The 17,505-nt window shown below is 44.0% G+C and overlaps 1 protein-coding gene across 1 annotated transcript in view; it reads right to left on the bottom strand.

The window, feature by feature from the left end:
* The window catches only part of UNC5B (unc-5 netrin receptor B), a gene marked incomplete at its 5' end in the record, with an annotated part of 149,550 nt that overhangs the window by 36,263 nt on the left and 95,782 nt on the right, over positions 1 to 17,505 (bottom strand). The window contains one exon of the mRNA XM_019538644.1: positions 4,794 to 5,015. Within this exon, the coding sequence (XP_019394189.1) occupies positions 4,794 to 5,015 (222 nt within the window). The remainder of the gene's footprint in view (positions 1 to 4,793; positions 5,016 to 17,505) is intronic.

Below are 17,505 nucleotides of genomic sequence, written 5' to 3' on the forward strand. Positions count from 1 at the left end.
ATCAGGAGGCGCTACTTCACGGTCAGGGCGGCTAGGATCTGGAACCAACTTCCAAGAGAAGTGGTGCTGGCTCCTACCCTGGGGGTCTTTAAGACAAAGCTAGACGAACACCTTGCTGGGGTCGTTTGACCCCAGTACTCTTTCCTTCCCATGGCAGGGGGTCCAACTTGATGATCTGCTTCTGACCCTACAAACTATGAAACTATGACTGTAGGTGAGATGAGATAAGATTTTATAAATCTGATTGGGGGAAAACAGATTGCTTAATAAATTAAGCAAAGGATTAAATGAACAATTTCAAAATGGCTGAGGATACCACAGGCTTTTACAATCTGCATTCAACAAGAAAACACAGTAAAACAATTGGGCAGTTTTCAACAGGTAGATAAATGAATAGTTGGAAAATACAAACATATATGAATCAGCTGGTCCATAGATATCACTGATATGTGATTTTAAAAATTTGTGGAAATCTTGAGAAATACTGATTGGAGAAAAGACAATGTAGTGATGATCAGCTGAGAAGCAAGAAGAGTGAGCCTGACAGTTACTCTGCTTATAGTAGAGTATTGGTAAGGAAAAAAAAAGAGGGACCCCCGCCCCCCTCATCAAAGCCTAGCAGGGTCATGAACAATGAGCACAATTCATATATTTTAAGGACAGAAGCAATAGTGGTAACAGAAGCTCTGGAATCACACCCTGTAATTTCTGCATCCAACCCATGTCTTCTGTAATGAGTAGCTTTTTAATATCTGTATTCCATCTTTCAGTCATGACTTCAAATGATAATGACTCCATCATACTGGTGGTTTTAGAAAGAACAGATTCAACATGAGGAACCTGATTGGTTTTTTGCTTCCGGACAATTACAAAATCAGTGACAGAAATGGTATGGAATCTCAAGTGAATCATCTGATTAAAATCTAACTAGTGGTCCCAGCTAATCAATAGCCAATAACAGATTTTCAGAGGAAGAGGCAAGAAACCCTGTAATGGATAACTATGGAATATACAACCCTAAGGTAAGTTCTCCCTTAATCCAGGCTGCTAGTGGTTGACATATGCTCTGATGCATGAGAGAGTTTATATCCCCTCATACTCATTTTAAATCCTATCTGTGAATGTTCTCATTATCCATTAAACATCTAATCCTTTTGTGAATCTGACTAAGCTCTTGGCCTTTATGATACGTTGTAGGAATGAGTCCTACAGGTTGATTATGCATTGTGCAAGAAAAGTATTTCCTTTTGCAGTTTGAAATATGCTGCCTTTCAATTTCATTAAATGTCCTCTCGTTGAATAATGAGAAGCACATGATCTACCTACTCTGTGTCATTTATTTTGTACTCTCTACCCTCTGATTGATCTTCTCTCTGAATAAAACAGCCCCAAACTTTTCAATCTTTTCCCAAATGGAAATCTTTGTCTGCCCCTAATCACTTTCATTGCCAATTTCTGCTTTATCTTTTTGAGAGAGGGTTAATAAAAGTGGTCCAGGTAAGGACATATTATTGGTTTATACAATGACAATATAAAAGTCTCAGTATTATTTTCTGTCTTATTCCCCATGTGGACTTTTTGCATTTTTGGTTGCCAAGAAACACTGAACACAGCTTTTTATCAAGCTGTCTGCCCTGACCCCATGTCTTCTCTCCCTGTATGACTCCAGTTAATTTAGAGCTCTGAAACAGGCCTGAGTAATTGTGGGTAGCTTTTGATGAGCATCACCTTATTTTGGACACCACTGACTTTCATCAGCCACTGTGACACCCATTCACCTAGCTTTGTTAGCTTCTTCTAAAGTTTTTCAGGGTTTTCCCTAGACCAGGGGTGGCCAACCCGCAGCACATGTGCTGCATGTGGGCGTTCAGTAAAGGAAGCAGAGCACTCTGTGGAGCAGAGTGGGGACAGGATGCTGCTGAAAGAGGAGGTATCACTGCCAAGAGCCACTATTCCCTGGCCCTGCAGCCACCACCAAATTCAGGGCTTTGAATTGTTTTCTGCCATATAAAACTGAAGCAGTTGCAGGGCCAGGAAAGGGTTAACCTGGCCTCTGATGCCATCTCTTGCAGTAGCACCCTGCCTCTCTACTCTACTCCATGAAGCCAATGACATCGGATGGAAATTGCATCCCAGATTCCCTTACATGCCTCTGAAAATTCTGCCCAAAAGTCTTCTGAATTCATTTGACCAGAACTGTTCCCAGTGCTTTCTTCATTGTTAACTTTTGCTGCGTTAACAATGGAGCATATAGTCCAACTCTCATTTTATTTCCTCTTAGCTACTTTCTGATCTGCGCTACAGTATTTTACTTCTTTCACTCCACAACTGCTTAGTTTCTTAACAGCTTCTTGTGAGTTACATTATGAAAGTCCAATTTTATCCACTGTTTTGTTGACATCGGTACCTTGGAGAGGAGTAATTTTCATCTACAACAGCTATGCTAGTTTGATTTCTCCTGCAAAGGTACTGACCGTAATTATATTGTGGTTACTGCTATTAACTGACTCAATTACAATAACTTCTTGAATAGGCTTGTTTGTTGCATAGGACTAAGCTGAGAATGTCTCTGCTGTGTGTGTGGTTTAGAACTACCTGTTGTTCCAAGAAGCAATTGTTTTTAACTTGCTGATGAATTACTTTTTGGTGGGGTACAGCAAGAGGATTTGATAGGTCCACCCTTATTTAATATCTTCATCAATGATCTTGAAGAAGCAACAATTCTATTAAAATTCACAGAGGATGGAAAATTGAGAAGGGCTGTAAATAGCAGCGAAGACAAAGAAATCATAGAAAATGACCTAGTAAGATTGGAAACATGGGCAGGAAATGATAAAAATGAATTGGAAAAATACCAGCTAATACACCTGCGGGAAAATAATCTCAAACATAGATGCACAATGGAAGGAAGAAAAATCAGGAAGGAGTAAATATTGAAAGGGACTTTCAGATGATAGAGGAGTGCAAATTAGCTATTAGCTAGAAAGAAGATATGGCAGCACAAAAGATCAATGCAATTTTGGGTGGAGTATACAGACATCATGTTATACAGAATGGAGGTCACAGTCCTTTAGTCTTTGGTTCTTACGTGAATATTCCCTCCAACAACACATTCAATCATGTACAGTCCCATCAGGATATACTAGATATAGTCAAGAGCAGCAAAAATGATCAGTGGTTTGGAGACATTTATTTTGAGGAAGATTAAACAAAAGTGAAATGCATATAGCTTGAATAAGCAAGGATTAACAAAGTGAAACTTTATCAATCTCCAAGTAGTTGGATGGGAGAGACAGCCAAGAAGAACAGATGCTTAATTTGATACAAAAGGAAAGTAGAAAATAATAGGAAGGAATCAAGGGAGGGCTGAATAGAACAGCTATAAGTACAAAACAGGGACAACTATGTTGGCCAAGAGATGAGTTAGACAACTGTGTGGTCAATTCCATTTCTTGACTGGATGATACAGTGAGCTGCATTGTGACCAGATATGCATTGTTAGGTTGCTACTACTTGATGGTGCGCCGTGACGTAAGGATGCAGCATTAACACTGACACAGGGGCCCAAAGATGGAAAAGTGACATCACAACACAGCATCACAATAATTCAATTTGATGACTTTGTTCTAAAGAACACTACTGCCTTGACTACCTGCTCCCAGACTTACTTTCTCTGCGCCAGTCCAGCCCATGCTTTTCAGCAGACGAAAGGGTAATCTGTACAGATAAGGCCTCCCTCCAGGCAGCCAACAAAACACAAACTAGTAAATAGTCAGAGCAATCATAGTCTCTCTCCAGGAAAACTGCATCCTGAGTTATTAGAGCCTATATTAGCATCACTAAGGGCTCAGTTCATTTGCCACCTCACTACTAATTACTACAGATGCAAGCTAGCATAAAAGCTTTTAGCTGCTTCTCGTGCTTTGAGTCTTATACCTTGTTCATTTCTTATGAGGTAATAGGTCCTCTCCTGAATTTCAGAAATATGTAACTGTAATGGCCCAGGAAAAGGTTTCTAGAGGCCTCTGGTAGATGTTACACTTAAGATGTGATTAATCAATTAATCGCTTCTTAAATAGAGGCCCAGTGACATGGTCAGGCAACTAATGGTGCAATCAAATGGGAAATAAGCCACTATTTTTTCCCACAAAATATATGTTATAATTTTGCAGCAGCTTTCCATTGTGCTATAAATTGAATGTGTGAAAGGGTCCCCAGCATGCAGCCTGAGCTGCATAGCAGGGCTGTGCTACAGGCCCAAGTGCAGTCCCAGGACTGGAACCCGCAAACAGCTGATTGTTGGTGTCACCTTTGGCACTGTGCTCAAATCTCCAGCTGGCCCTCAACTGATTGTCCAGCCCAGCCCCAGGACCACAGTGGTTCACCAGGCACCTAGCTTTCTATTTACTGGTGCAGGGGGATGTCAGGCTACTGGGAAGTAGTAATGGCATGATTGGGATCTGATCCTGTATCTTAAAATCATGTGTCATGCCAGGCATGTGTGACATAAGAGGAGGTGCAACTGTTGGGATCAGAGAACAGACATCATCATGCCATTAAGTGAATGCACACCAGGCACCTAAGACATTTGAAGGGGAACCATCCTGTAAGTTCACCACTGAAAGTGATATCTAGAAATATATCATTATTCCTCCATTGCAATCATGCCTAAAAAATGTGTTTTAAATGCCAGTGTGCTACAGACAGCACAGCCTTTATAAAGACAGAAAGAAATGAAGAGAGGGGAAGGAAAAAGGTAACTGGGCCAGAATGGGTGTGCAGTGGTTTCTCACCAGTGACCTCATCCAGGCTCTCCTTTGTGATATGGTCATTCTGGTTGACCCACTCGCCATTGCACTTGAAATAGATTTGGGTGGCAGGGTTGGCTCTACAGATAAGCTCCACAGGCTTGTTCTTGACAATGTATGCATCCTGTGGCTCCAGCAGGAAATGGGGGAGGGTCTCTGCAGGGGCTGATGGGAAAGAATCTGGAAGCACATCGCCATACTCAATTCCTGCAAAGAAAGTGAGAGAAGAGGGAAAAAAGTTACTCCACTTAGTGTGCTCTGAAAATACCTCTGCAAGCTGCATAACACAAGTCAAAACCAATTAGCTCTTTGTTTAACACATCACTGCCAACTCCTCTACTAGTGTTACTTTCACTTCACATAGTTTGAAAAACCTTCTTAAAAGCCTGAAAATAATTACTTTCTTCTTGATTTAATCCTTCCCCTGTTTATCGCTCAAATATCCCAGGCATAGAGGGCAGAATGGCTGCCTTCATCTTCCTTCTTTCTCAGATGCCTTCACCAGTGATGGAAGGAGCAGAAAAATGACTGGTTTATCTGTTGCTGAGGAGCCTACAGGGAGAGCTCTCTTCATAACTTTCAGTGTGCCACATTCAAATGGTGGAAATATAACCAAACAGAGCCAGCCCAGGACCCTTAAGACATTGCAGAAAGACCCATTTTGGTACCTCATTCCTGGACTGTTCAGGACAGAGGGCCCTACAGGTCAGACTTTAGAGGATGTCACTACAGTGACATGGTCTGACTGATACAGGGTATTCATAGGCTTAGGAGGAGCTGCACATGTTGTACCTTATCCAGTGAGGGAAGGCTATTACAGGAGAAAGGGCATTATCCCTTGGTTGTGACAGGGATGGGGTAGTGGGAGGGTTCTCAAAGAAGAAAAGCAAATACTTAGAAACACATAAGGACCATTTTTGTTAGGTTATAATAGTTGTAAAGGCACTTATGACCAACAACACTCTACCACTCTGTCATAACTGGGACCACGGTGGTTCCTGTGAGCTATTGCACCTGTGGTTCCGCCATGTCCCCGCTTATGTCCAATCATTCTGCTTATGAAACAGAAAAGTGTTTATACTGGTACTGGGCCCCTGGTACTCCACAGGTATGACAGTTCTATGGGTCTTGCCAGGTGAAGGTACTTGCTACGGCACAAACAGCTATAGAAAATATGATGCACCCAGGACTTGTGGCAGGAACTTCATGTCAGAGCTACCGCACTGTTTCCACAAATAGTAATGTGAATACAATGTCAAGACGTGCAAGGCACCTGAGGCTGCACTGAAGGGGCATACTTGAGAGACAGATCTAGAAATCATGGAAGAGGATGACAGGGATTTAAAAAACCGCACATTACACCTAAAAGCTGAAATGAGTAGGAGGCTGCTTGTCTCATCTTCTACCCGGACTTCTGCTCCATGTCAGCTCTTTATAGGTTTTCTTCTCTGAGAGGGAAAGCAGAGGGTTGGCACTGCTCCAGAGCCTCTGATACCACAGGCTAAAGGAATGCATCAGTATGATCCAAACAAAACGCCAGCAGGGCTCGCACTGGGAAAGCTGACCACGACCGCGACATAAATCACATAGATTTCTCTTTAGTTTTTAGACAGAGCTGGTTTTTGGATTCCACTGGTCCCAGTGCCAGCCAACTCTCCCACAGTTTTTGCAAACAGGCACATTTCTCTATGCTTTTGATTTGATTCTCTCTCTCAAAAGAGCATACCCTCCACACAATGTTCACACTATCACACAAATGAAGAAAAGAGGTTTTGGAACAGCTATAAATATAATCCAAAGAACTAATTTCTTATTTTTTCTACAGCCAACACTGTTGAACTGATAATAGATTTGACCTCAATGAATTTTGGATATTCATGATCTCTTGGTCACATCAGCATGACTGCTTCTATTCTAGCCATGCCATTTTGTTTAGAAAACAGGCATACAAAGACAAACAGATCCTAGAACACTTGACAAAAGGACTACACTTGATCTGAGCCTTCAATAGGCTGAGAAGCAATTAGTCTCATCTCTTGTATTAGTGTGCCTTGTCTCTTGTATTAGTGTGCCGTGTATTAGTGTATATGTGCCTTGTCTCTTCTATTAGTCTTGTCACTAGAGACCAGAAGTCAGGTATGCAGGTTTGATCACAACTTTAAGCCGTATGCAAAGTTTAATGGTATGGATCTTAGTGGATACCTACACGTAGATGTAATCTTAAAACTGCAGAACTCAGGTCTCAGATGCAGAAGCCAGGTTGCATGATGGAAGTGTGGTGGCTCTAACCACTGCTGTCACTCCAGAACTTTCCTGGACCCAACACTTAAATTAATAGAATCATGAGCCTCATCTGTTCAAAGATCATGAGTCAGGTTCTCAAAAATATCATGATTATTTATGAAAATAAAACTGGGGTTTCTTCTACTTAGCTTTTTAAATCCTAGGCCTTCAACTAACATTGGGCCACAATGTTACACAACTAACAGTGGGCCACATTTTTAGGCTTTTCTTTGTACGTGAAGACCATGTGCTAATTTACTTAAACTGCAAGTCTTGTCTTTGGGCACTGGTGTGTTAAGGACAGTATTTAATATCACCAGGCTAGTGAAAACATCACTAGATCTGTCCACAATGAAGCAAACACCCTCCTTTCTCACCTCTGGTAGAAAGCAAGGGTAATAAAATAGGGATATCCCAGAGCACTGAAAACTATATGGGAAATCACAAGAAAACAAGAGATGAAGTGGTCCAAGAAAGCCCGATGACCAAGCTGCCTCCCAAGCAAACATAAACGAGTGAAAAAACATGCGAGGTCAATCATTTAAAATCCATTTAGGAAAATTGACTTTCCATTTCCATTTAACACAGCACTAAGGGAGAACAGTAGGACATTTGTCATAATCCATTAACTGCTCTTCTGGAAACAATGAATTAAACTTCAGGCTAATTTCTCTCTCTCTCTCCCTGACTCTTCTCCTCTCTGCTACTGCTGCTGGCCATTTCCTCCCTGATTTCATTTGCAGGTCTGTAATTTTCTCAGCACCCTACCAATTGCACTGGGACATGGGGTAATTAGGGCATACAATCCCCTCCTGGTGTGTAGTTGCAATCTGCTGCTCAACTCAAGTGCCAGGCTGCTGGCTGGTGCCTCAAACCATCACAGTGGAAGGAGAGACGGAACAAGCTGGTGCGGGGAAGAGAAGGAGGATACGTTTTTATGAAGATCAAAACATGTGGCTAAAATTTAAAGTTCTCCAGAACTGCAGGATTTCATAAATACATGTCCTGTCTCCTAAGTCCTACCAGTTAAGAAAGCACCAGTGTGAGGACAGAGGACCATATATTCTGGCAGCTTTATATCTTGTCTCATAAATAAAGGTATCAGTAACAAATGCATCAAGGTCCCCAAGAGAATAGCCAGCCCTGAGAGACTAGGGACAGAAATTACACAAACTGGTATATGTGATCAGAAAACAGTTCAAATCTGTAACGCAACAGAAGTTCAGTGCATATAAACCATTTTCAAAATGGCTGAAACCGATTTAAGGTAAACCTGAATGGCTGTAGTATCAGACGTAACTGATTTAGATTAAATTGGTTTATTGAACTTCTGTCCCAGATCCCCTCCAGATTCAAGTTAGCTCAGTCCCCCTGCATTCCAGGATGCTTTGCACGTCCCTTACAAACTCTCCCTTGCAGGGTAAGCAGGCTACCCTTGGCCCAAGCTGTCTGCTCTAGCACCCCCGCCACCCCCCCAGCTTCTGGCCTGAGCCACTGCAGGCATGTGGCTGCATTTCCTGAATCAAAAGTGAATGTCTGTTCACTTGCTTATCAGATCAATCTATGCAATTCAGACTAACCTGCAAAAATTGAATCAATTCAGCCTCAGGCTTTTCAACTGGTTACACTTAGATGCAGAGACAGAAGCGAGGGGCTCCCTCATAAGTTAAAGGGATCAGGAGCAAGGGGATTTGGGCAATGTATCAGCACTCAGGGAAACATGCCTGAGGGACGAATCAGGGTCAGCTGCAGGAATGTAATCAAAACTACTGACCACATTAATACCATATGTGACGCTATTAATGTAATGCATGGTTTAACCACTGCAGCATGATATTGCAGACCACGGTCCTTTGCTAAGAGCTCCAAACCCTTGATGACTCACAACTGCCAGGCACAACAAGGTTTCAGCTGAACAGTGGGGCACAGAAACAACTAATAAGCACCACAAACATGGTTTCTGCCCTGCATGGTGTTAAGAACAACTAGTACAGGGGGATGGAGAGACTCTTTCCTACTGCATCAGTCAGATGACTGCTAACTCACACCACTGCAGGGCAGCCAGGCTGTGATACTGAGCCAGTCTTGTTTCAGTAGAAGGAACATTGCCTCTCTGCTCAAAAGTCAAACACCACTTGTAGTAGCGATACAGTTCTTTGAGGTCTTGCATCTAAGCACTGGCCATCCTCTGCTTGTTTAAGCCAGAAACAATAAGCAGGATGAAACATGCAAACATAAGCAGAAATGTACTGGCAAAGCACTGAAGGGGCTTTTATGATCAAGCCAGTAGTGAGCTGAAGTGAGGCTCTCCTGGCCCTATGCATGCAGCCATTATCTCAAGTTCTTTTTCCTCCTTATAGTTTTGAAACAGCAGTTCAATGGCTGCCTTAGTATTACTTTTTTGCCTTATACTGAGTCCTGTTTTACACATGCTGAGACCCTGAAACACAGAAGATCTCACCTTTTTTAAGCTGCTGCTCGATACCGTGTTCAGCAAGTAACTTAGAGTAGTAATACAAGCCCTCTGATGCCACCATCCTAGATATTTTTGGCAAACAGGACTGACTGAGTAGAGCTGAGTGGGTAACAAATACAGCCAATGAAGCTAACTTAGCATTAGTGGTTAAGCCTTTCCTTTAATGAAAAATCATTCCTCTAGAATTTTTCATACTGCAACCTCAAACTTCCTAATGCAGCCTTTGCACCTCTGCAGTGCTACTATTCTGCTTTTCCCTTTATAGAGGCAGGCAAAATGTCACGTGGCACATCAGTTGGCCAGTGTCGCAGTGCATATAGCTCATTGAAAGGGGGAAGAATAGAAACCAGGTCTCCAGACTTTTCTAGTAACTTTACTATTCTGGAAGTCATGAATCAGTGTGCTGGCTGTTCACTCACATAGGCATAAGCAGAAGTCCTAATAAAGGAAAGGATCACAGGTGAAATGAGTATAGTGTCCTCAATCAAGCCTTTACTAATATCTCAATGTAGCATAAGTTTTGGCACAATTCATCCTCACTAGTAGGCACAGCCCATGAGAAACCTCAGACTGGAGTAAGGGGTATATCTCAAGTTAGGAATGAGGTGCACTGATAGTGGGGACTGGACACTGGAACAGCTAGTAGCAGGTAATTTGGACTGAAGTTCAGAGGTGAGGTCCATTGTGACAGCTTTGTAAGTGAAGCCCGCACAGCACCCAACTGGCTGTACCGATGGCACTTCATGTTCCTGAGACCCAGTATCTACCTAACATAAAAATCAGCACCTCCACCCCACCTTCCCACCACAGGGGCTCATAGCTTAGATCAGTAACATGCTCCACCTCCCTTCCATGCTGCAAAAACACAGATACACACATAAATATTGATTGGTGCGTGCTCTGCTTCTCTTTCGTCTGCCTGTGGAAAGGGCCGTTTATGCTCTTTGCCTGAGCTGCAGGCTGTTTTTATGACTTTGTTTTACAACCATAATGCCAGGATCATTTATAAAGCAGGTTTGTATATAAAGAATGTAAACATTTGAAATCCATTAGTCTCTTGAAGTGCGTCTGGCAGAGTTCCCCCCCACCCCACTCACTTCCCTCCCCTGCCCCTGGTAATCTCCAGTCCTCTCCCAGGCATGGCTGAGGGGAATTTCAGAAGATTATAAGTACTTAAAGATATATTATCCCTGGCCAGAGTTGTAATGCAGGCCTGAAGCTACCGATTAAGTTTCTCGCTGCAGTGTATGTGCCAGTTGTTTTTTTTATTTTATTTTTTAAAGTAAGATTTAAAACCCCAGGTCAGGGGCGAACAGCACAGCAGTTTAGAAATTGCACGTGCACAAACCTTTGCTGAGGAGGGCACTTGCAGAAAGACGGGGACAGTTGTCTCCTAGTTTACGAGGTTCTTTCATCATCAGCTTACACATAAGACCAACTCCTACCTAAAATTCATGGAAGGGTCCCAATTTATATGAATCTGCCCCATGACCCACAAATCCAGCTCACACAGCAAACAGGGAGGTGAATAAACACGCTATCAAAAGTCACCACTCAAAGAGCTTTCATCTTTGGGCTGTGATGTTGCGTCATGACAGGATCATGCTGCATCACAACATTATATGCTAAAGCAACATCCCAAACACAAATGTTTCCATACCCCTATGCAGCACTGCTCTGTGCTTGCCTTTTCCTCATAATTGAGCATAACATAGGCAGCAGGCCGACTTCTGTACAGAACACCTTGCAAATCATTCTGGCATGAGTGAGGGGACCCATTGTTAACCAAATTGAAATCAAGACATTTCCCTTCCCCAGCAAACACTTTGCTTCTTTGTTGATTATAATTGAAGATTTGGGTCATCGGAGAGGATTTTGGACAAAAAAAAAATTACAGATGACTCATGGCAAACGCAGATAAAAAAAAACCCAACAGATTTGTGACTCATTCTTGATTATTTGTGAAAAGGGTTTGTGCTACTTCTGTTGGAAATGTTTCTACTTTCTCTCTCTTCCCTGCAGCTCTGTAAGGGCCTAGGAGGGGAGCAAAGACAGCTCATCAGGCTCCTGCTTGGGGCTCAGTAGCAAAAACACTTCCCCCAGTTAGTACATCTAACTCCCATGCCTTCCTGTGACCAAACAGCAACCCTCACTACAGTACAGGAAGCACTTTCTTGCTCCTCATACACAAACCAGATTCATCTAGTGCCTGATATTCAAGTCCCATTTCACATCTAGGGGATAGGATCTGTAGGGCATGTCAACACTGCTTTCTGCTGAACATGTTTTCACAGTACTGGAGTATAGGCCAATATATTCCTAAAAAGAGCTCCACCTAGTTGCATAATTCAGTTTTAGGGAGGTTTCTTGCCATAGCAGTCAAACTGGATTAACTGGCAGACAAGGAAGGAAGCTGAGTGAGAGGTACAAAGGGGTCATGTAGTGAATTGGCACTTTGGTTGGCCACAGAACCATCTCAATCCTTGTCTCTAATTCTAAATACTAGACCACACCATCCCCTTTCCATCTGCATGCACCAGTTCAGAACTATATTGCCAAGGTGTTTGGCCATCTTTGTTTTTCAAGGGAAAGGGTGATTTTTTATTTTGATGATGATAGTGTATTTTACCTCAAGTCCCCCTGTTCCCTCCATACTCTGGTCTCACATAATGACCTTCTCCATGCACTGAGCTCCAAGGAGCTATCATGATTAAACAGCACGGAGGGAGGAGGGAACTGGCCCTGCCACGGCAACAGCTAGCCAGGGCCGGCCCCTGCCACCTGCTGCTGCTGGGTTTAAGGGAAAGCAGCTAGTTTCCCCACAGCTTGTAGAAAGCTTGCACATATCATTGACGTGAAAGAGTGATAGAAGTCCATCCTCCTCCCCACCACCCCTTACACCAGCTCCTACAGTCTTAAAATATGTTAATTCCCTAACTTCCCTCACCACCCACTTCATTTTACAATATATTTGGTTCATTTTTCCCCTCCCAAAAATAATGCCAGGGTCATTTACAAAGCCAATTTGTATATATAAAGAATGTAAACAGTAGAATTCCATTAGTCCCTTAAAGTGCCTGCTGGGTCTGTCAAAACCTGCATAGTGATAACCCCAGCAGAACAAGCCTTCACCTGAGAGATCACCCAACTCTGAGCACCACCATTAACCTTAGCTAAGGTAGCCAAAGCCACGTGGCCTTGGCACAACTTCAGGGAGGTCAATCTCTGCTTACATTGAGATAGAACTGCAATGAAAAAAGAGCTTTTCTGTCTTCCTTTAAGAAAATGGAAGAGAAACAAAAAGCCATGAGACAAGGTCGCAGGTGGGCACATACACACGCACACTTCCTTGCTTTCCATTTCAGCTATTGCTCATAGACAAAAGTGAAGAGACTGAATACACGAAGTGGCAGCTCAAGCCAGGCTCCCTGGCCCCTGTAATGCACCTTTTATTTCTCTATTACTTAAAGTAGGTAGAGAAGGGGGCAGGAGAAAAAGGTAAAGAGAAGAAATAACTGCTAGCAATCTTTATTACGATCAAGCAGCAGAGTTCTTCAACCCCCAGCTGGCCTGCAGCTCCGGGAAGGGAAAGCACGTGCTATTAACCTCCTCACTTCTCCTTTCACTGCCATGAATCTAATAGACTGTTGCAGCCTGGACACAGACAGGAGGCTTCCAGTTCTCTCACATTTCATTACAGAACCAAAAGATATGAGACAAGATACAAGCCTCAGTGGATAACAGATTCGCTGAGGCTTGCTTTCCCATTATTGATGACTGGGCTGTTCCCATGAATTGTATGACCACAGTTAAAATATGGCCATTTTTCACTCAGGATGGGGTGACTGTGGTCCTCAGACATCCTTCTGGAGTTCTGACTGATCCTTTTGTTTCCCCCAACCTGAGCTGTTTCACTGCCTCCCAGGTCATGATCACCAAGGTGACCAAGGCACTGGCACTATCCATGGTTTCTCCTGCTCTTTTCCTGTAGCACTGGAGCACTGTAGTCTTTGAGGGGTTTGGTCTTCTACACTAAGTGGCATAAAATGGGTATAGAGGTGTCAGGGGGTGTTTTTTTTTGCCTTGTGGGGTGCTGGTAAGGAGGGAGGCTAGAGCAGATATTCTTATAGACCCCTGTAGGTTTAATGTCTATGCCATGACTGCTTCTGGTGGTAAAGCTCTGGACTCAGTGACCCACAGGGTCCCTTTCAGTCTTATATTCTTGTGTAAACTCTTTCATCAGTTATGAATTCAGTATCAAGGTGTGGGAACTCTCTGGGCACCACGAAACATGCGTCTGCTGTGGAACCTGGAGGGTACAGACAAGCAAACGAGTTACAGTAAGCTAATGTGGGGGAGAACTTTAATGAATGTAAGCTCCTCCGTAGTAAGTGTCTGTGTGTGCCTGCACCTACCCTGTGGCAAATGAATGGTAAATGAAATAGAGCTAACATACTGCAGGGAAAGAGCAGGCAGACGCTCCTGGACAGTTGCGGCAAAGCAGCTGGCATGCAGAAAGTCTCTGCCTCCTAATTCACTGTAAATTGTCTGCCTGTTGAAACCCTGAATAAGCAAAGGCATGAGGAAGAATTCAAGCACAGGCCCCAGGCACAGTCACATGGAGAACTGGGACTCAGAGCTGCCTCCTTCTCCCAGCTGTGCTTAATGCCTTGAATAACCTTTGAGGTTTTTATGCAAGGGCAGCACAGCCCAATGGGCAGAGGATACTTTCACTTCCTATGGGTATTTCCCATGGGCTCTCCAAAAATCTGTTTGGGTTTTAGTGTCTTTTAGATTTCTGCTCAGTTTTGAATTCAACTCAGGAATCAAACCTCTAAAACAGGAATATAAGAATGGGTATCATCCACCATTGGCTTGGCTGTGTAGGTTCCAGATCCCAGAATTCACAACACTGGTGGTGATTGCTGGAAGACTTTGGTTTAGACCAGGGGTGCTCAGGCCCACCCAGCACACCCCACTTTGGCTTGTGGGCCAGATCCAGCACCCATGTATTTTGGTCTGTGGGGCTCCCCACTGTTTGAAAATTTGGTGGTAGGGAAGCAATGCCACTTCCCCTGATATCAAATGTGTGGACCCGGGCCCTGTGTGCTAGATTAGTTAGGCAGACAGGGCAGTGTAAGGCCTGATCCCCATCTGTGGGGCCCAGCAGTGCTGTGTCTCAGCCCAATCCCAGCATGTGGGAATAGTTGGGGGCAGCACAGGCCCAATTTCAGTGCTCAGGTGGCAGGGGCTAGAAGGGGGCAGCACAGGGCCCCAAGTCCTGACCCTGGCACACAAAGGTGGGTGGGCCTGGCACAGGGCATGAGCTGGCACATGGGGGCCCTAGAGCCAATTCTGGCATGTGGAACCAATGTGGGGAGGGCAGCCACGGTCATGCAGAGCCCTATTCAGGCATGCAGGCTGGGCAGAGGCAGCATAGGGCCCACTTCTAGCATGTGAAGCTTGATCTTGATCCAGGCCTGTGTACTGGCCCCATGCCACTAACCTGACCCACAGGACCAAAAGACTGAGCACCAAGAAGCAAGCACTCTGAGGACTGGGCTTAGAAATTCACCCTAACTAGAAGCAGGAAAAAAAAAAAAAAAAAATCAGACTCTGGGTAAGACTCACATCGTGATTGCCTTGCTGAATCCAAATCCCACAGTACTTTCTAAGCAAGAGCGTGGCTAGAGCAGAAAGCTTACCTCACAGCTTGCTGGAAGTTACTGTAGCTGGTGCTCTTTACAACCTAGTGTAAATCAGAGCAGGTTCTAAAAAGGCTAAAGTGGTTCTAATCACATTCAGCTTTAAGACAACCTTCCCATCCCAACTCCCCACTTGTGCCAAGCCTCACTATATAGCTGCTGTGGGTCTGGCCCAATAAGTTTAGATAAAAAGAGAAGAAACCCCTAGCTACAGAAAAGAGCTCAGATACAGGCAGAGAGCATTTCCTACACAGGTTATTGGTGTTTAAATGAGCTGAAGCCAGGGGGAGAATGGGAGCTTGGGATGACGGGAAGGGGAGCATTCTGCTGGGGGAAAAAAGGGAAGGGTACCATGCTGGGCACATTTATCATAAGCAATCAAAACAGCCTTTCATAACCCCTCCCAACACTTGCTAATTCCAGCCAGGCCTGGCCACCCACTGCATGGGAATTCTCCTGCATTTTCTCTGCTCAGTGAACACACTCAGGGGAGGAAAAAATCCATTTATTATTAGGGGAGAAAACACATATGAACAAAACAACCCCTTTCCTTTTACACTAGCTTCATCATGAGTGAAAGAACTGAGAATCCCACTGCCTCTTAGTATAAAAAAGGAAAACTCTTAGGAGTGGGAACTTAAGAAAAAAGAAAAAAACCCAGCATCAAACAGAAGCTGAGTAGGGTGGAGAAATCAAGGTGCTCACTATAGTAGTGCACTTTCTTCTTGCTACAGAACCAATCCCTCTGGGAAGAATTTTCTATAGAGATGGAAGTCATCATCCCACCAGCTTTTCAAGCCATGTCAATAAATAATAAGGAAGTGTTAGCCAGCTGATAAAAGGGCAGGGAGGAGGACAGCAGCAGCAAACTGCTTGAAAAGGGAACAAGATTCACTTACAGTTGCAGACACAACAGCTACAGATACCACAGATAAAGTGAGGGCACAAAGCTTTTTCCCTTCACTTCTGACAATGCCCCTTCCAGTAGAAAAGACTTACATAAGACTGGAGGGTAGAGAAGCCAGGACAAGAAGCTGAGGAATGGCAAGCTATGAATGGTAGTATATGGTGAGTGGACTAAGAAAGATTCCACCTTGTGCTGAGCTAATAACATGCATTGGTCCTGCAAGAATTGGGTAGCACATGGATAATACCCTAGGCATATAGGCATATAACATGACACTCTGGAGCACCAAACGGGCAGCTGGCATCAAATGGAAGCTTTTTTGCATTTCCTTGTAGTATGACCCTGACCAAGGCTTGGTTGGATGCTGGACAGCTGGGGTTTCAAGAAAAGCTGAGATGGAGAGTGGGGATGGGGACAGAACCATTTAATTTGCTTGGAGGTAGCACAGGGGGCACTCCCTTAATCCTGAACAGTGGCTGGAAAGAAAGGCAGAAGACAAGGGTGATGGGTGCCTGATCCAGCCTCTCCTCTCTCTGCTTGATTGGCACAATTCCTGATTCCTTCTTTTCCACCTCCATGGAGGAAATATCTGGTGTGAAGACAGGCTAACAGACCCCCCTGGTGTGAGTACACTGAAGTCAAAGGTGTTATATCAGGGCTGAATCTGGCACTCCCAGGTCCATGCATACAGGGCAATGAATTACAGAGCTGGACCATCCAGTGTCTCTTGTATGCCCCCTACACCTGATAAGCTTCATGATCCTACGCAAAAACAGAGTCTAAACACGGCTGTCTACCCTGGCAGAGGGAGACAAGGCAGAAGTGACAGCTTCTTTCGTAAAGAGCCCCTTGTGCACAGTCATTTCTCTGCAGGCATGTCAGGCAAACTGTGCTACCCTGCCTTGTTTAAAGAAAAAGATACAATGTTGGTTAAGGTTTAAGCCTCTCCCTAATGCAATCAGATTCATATTGCCCATGGCAGCCACGCACTAACAACACTAGCAAAGCCCGATTAGAGGATCCAAGCACTGTGTGCTATTTCTGACACTGTTCTGACACCACTCAGTCTGGTCCAGCAATTCCAGTCTTCCAGCTCCTTGAAATTAGACTACCAGTCACAGACTGCAAGATTCCAGCAAACCTACTTGTACCTTGTAGCTTCAGTGAAACCAAGCCATTAGAAGAGAGAGGATAAAATATTTAGGCTTGGTGCCTGCTCAGGGTGAATTGATTTTCCCCATAGATTCATAGATGCTAGGGTCGGAAGGGACCTCAATAGATCATCGAGTCCGACCCCCTGCATAAGCAGGAAAGAGTGCTGGGCCT

The sequence above is a fragment of the Crocodylus porosus genome, unplaced genomic scaffold (assembly GCF_001723895.1).
Source record: "Crocodylus porosus isolate Cpor-Errol unplaced genomic scaffold, CroPor_comp1, whole genome shotgun sequence".
Classification (NCBI taxonomy): Eukaryota; Metazoa; Chordata; order Crocodylia; family Crocodylidae; genus Crocodylus; species Crocodylus porosus.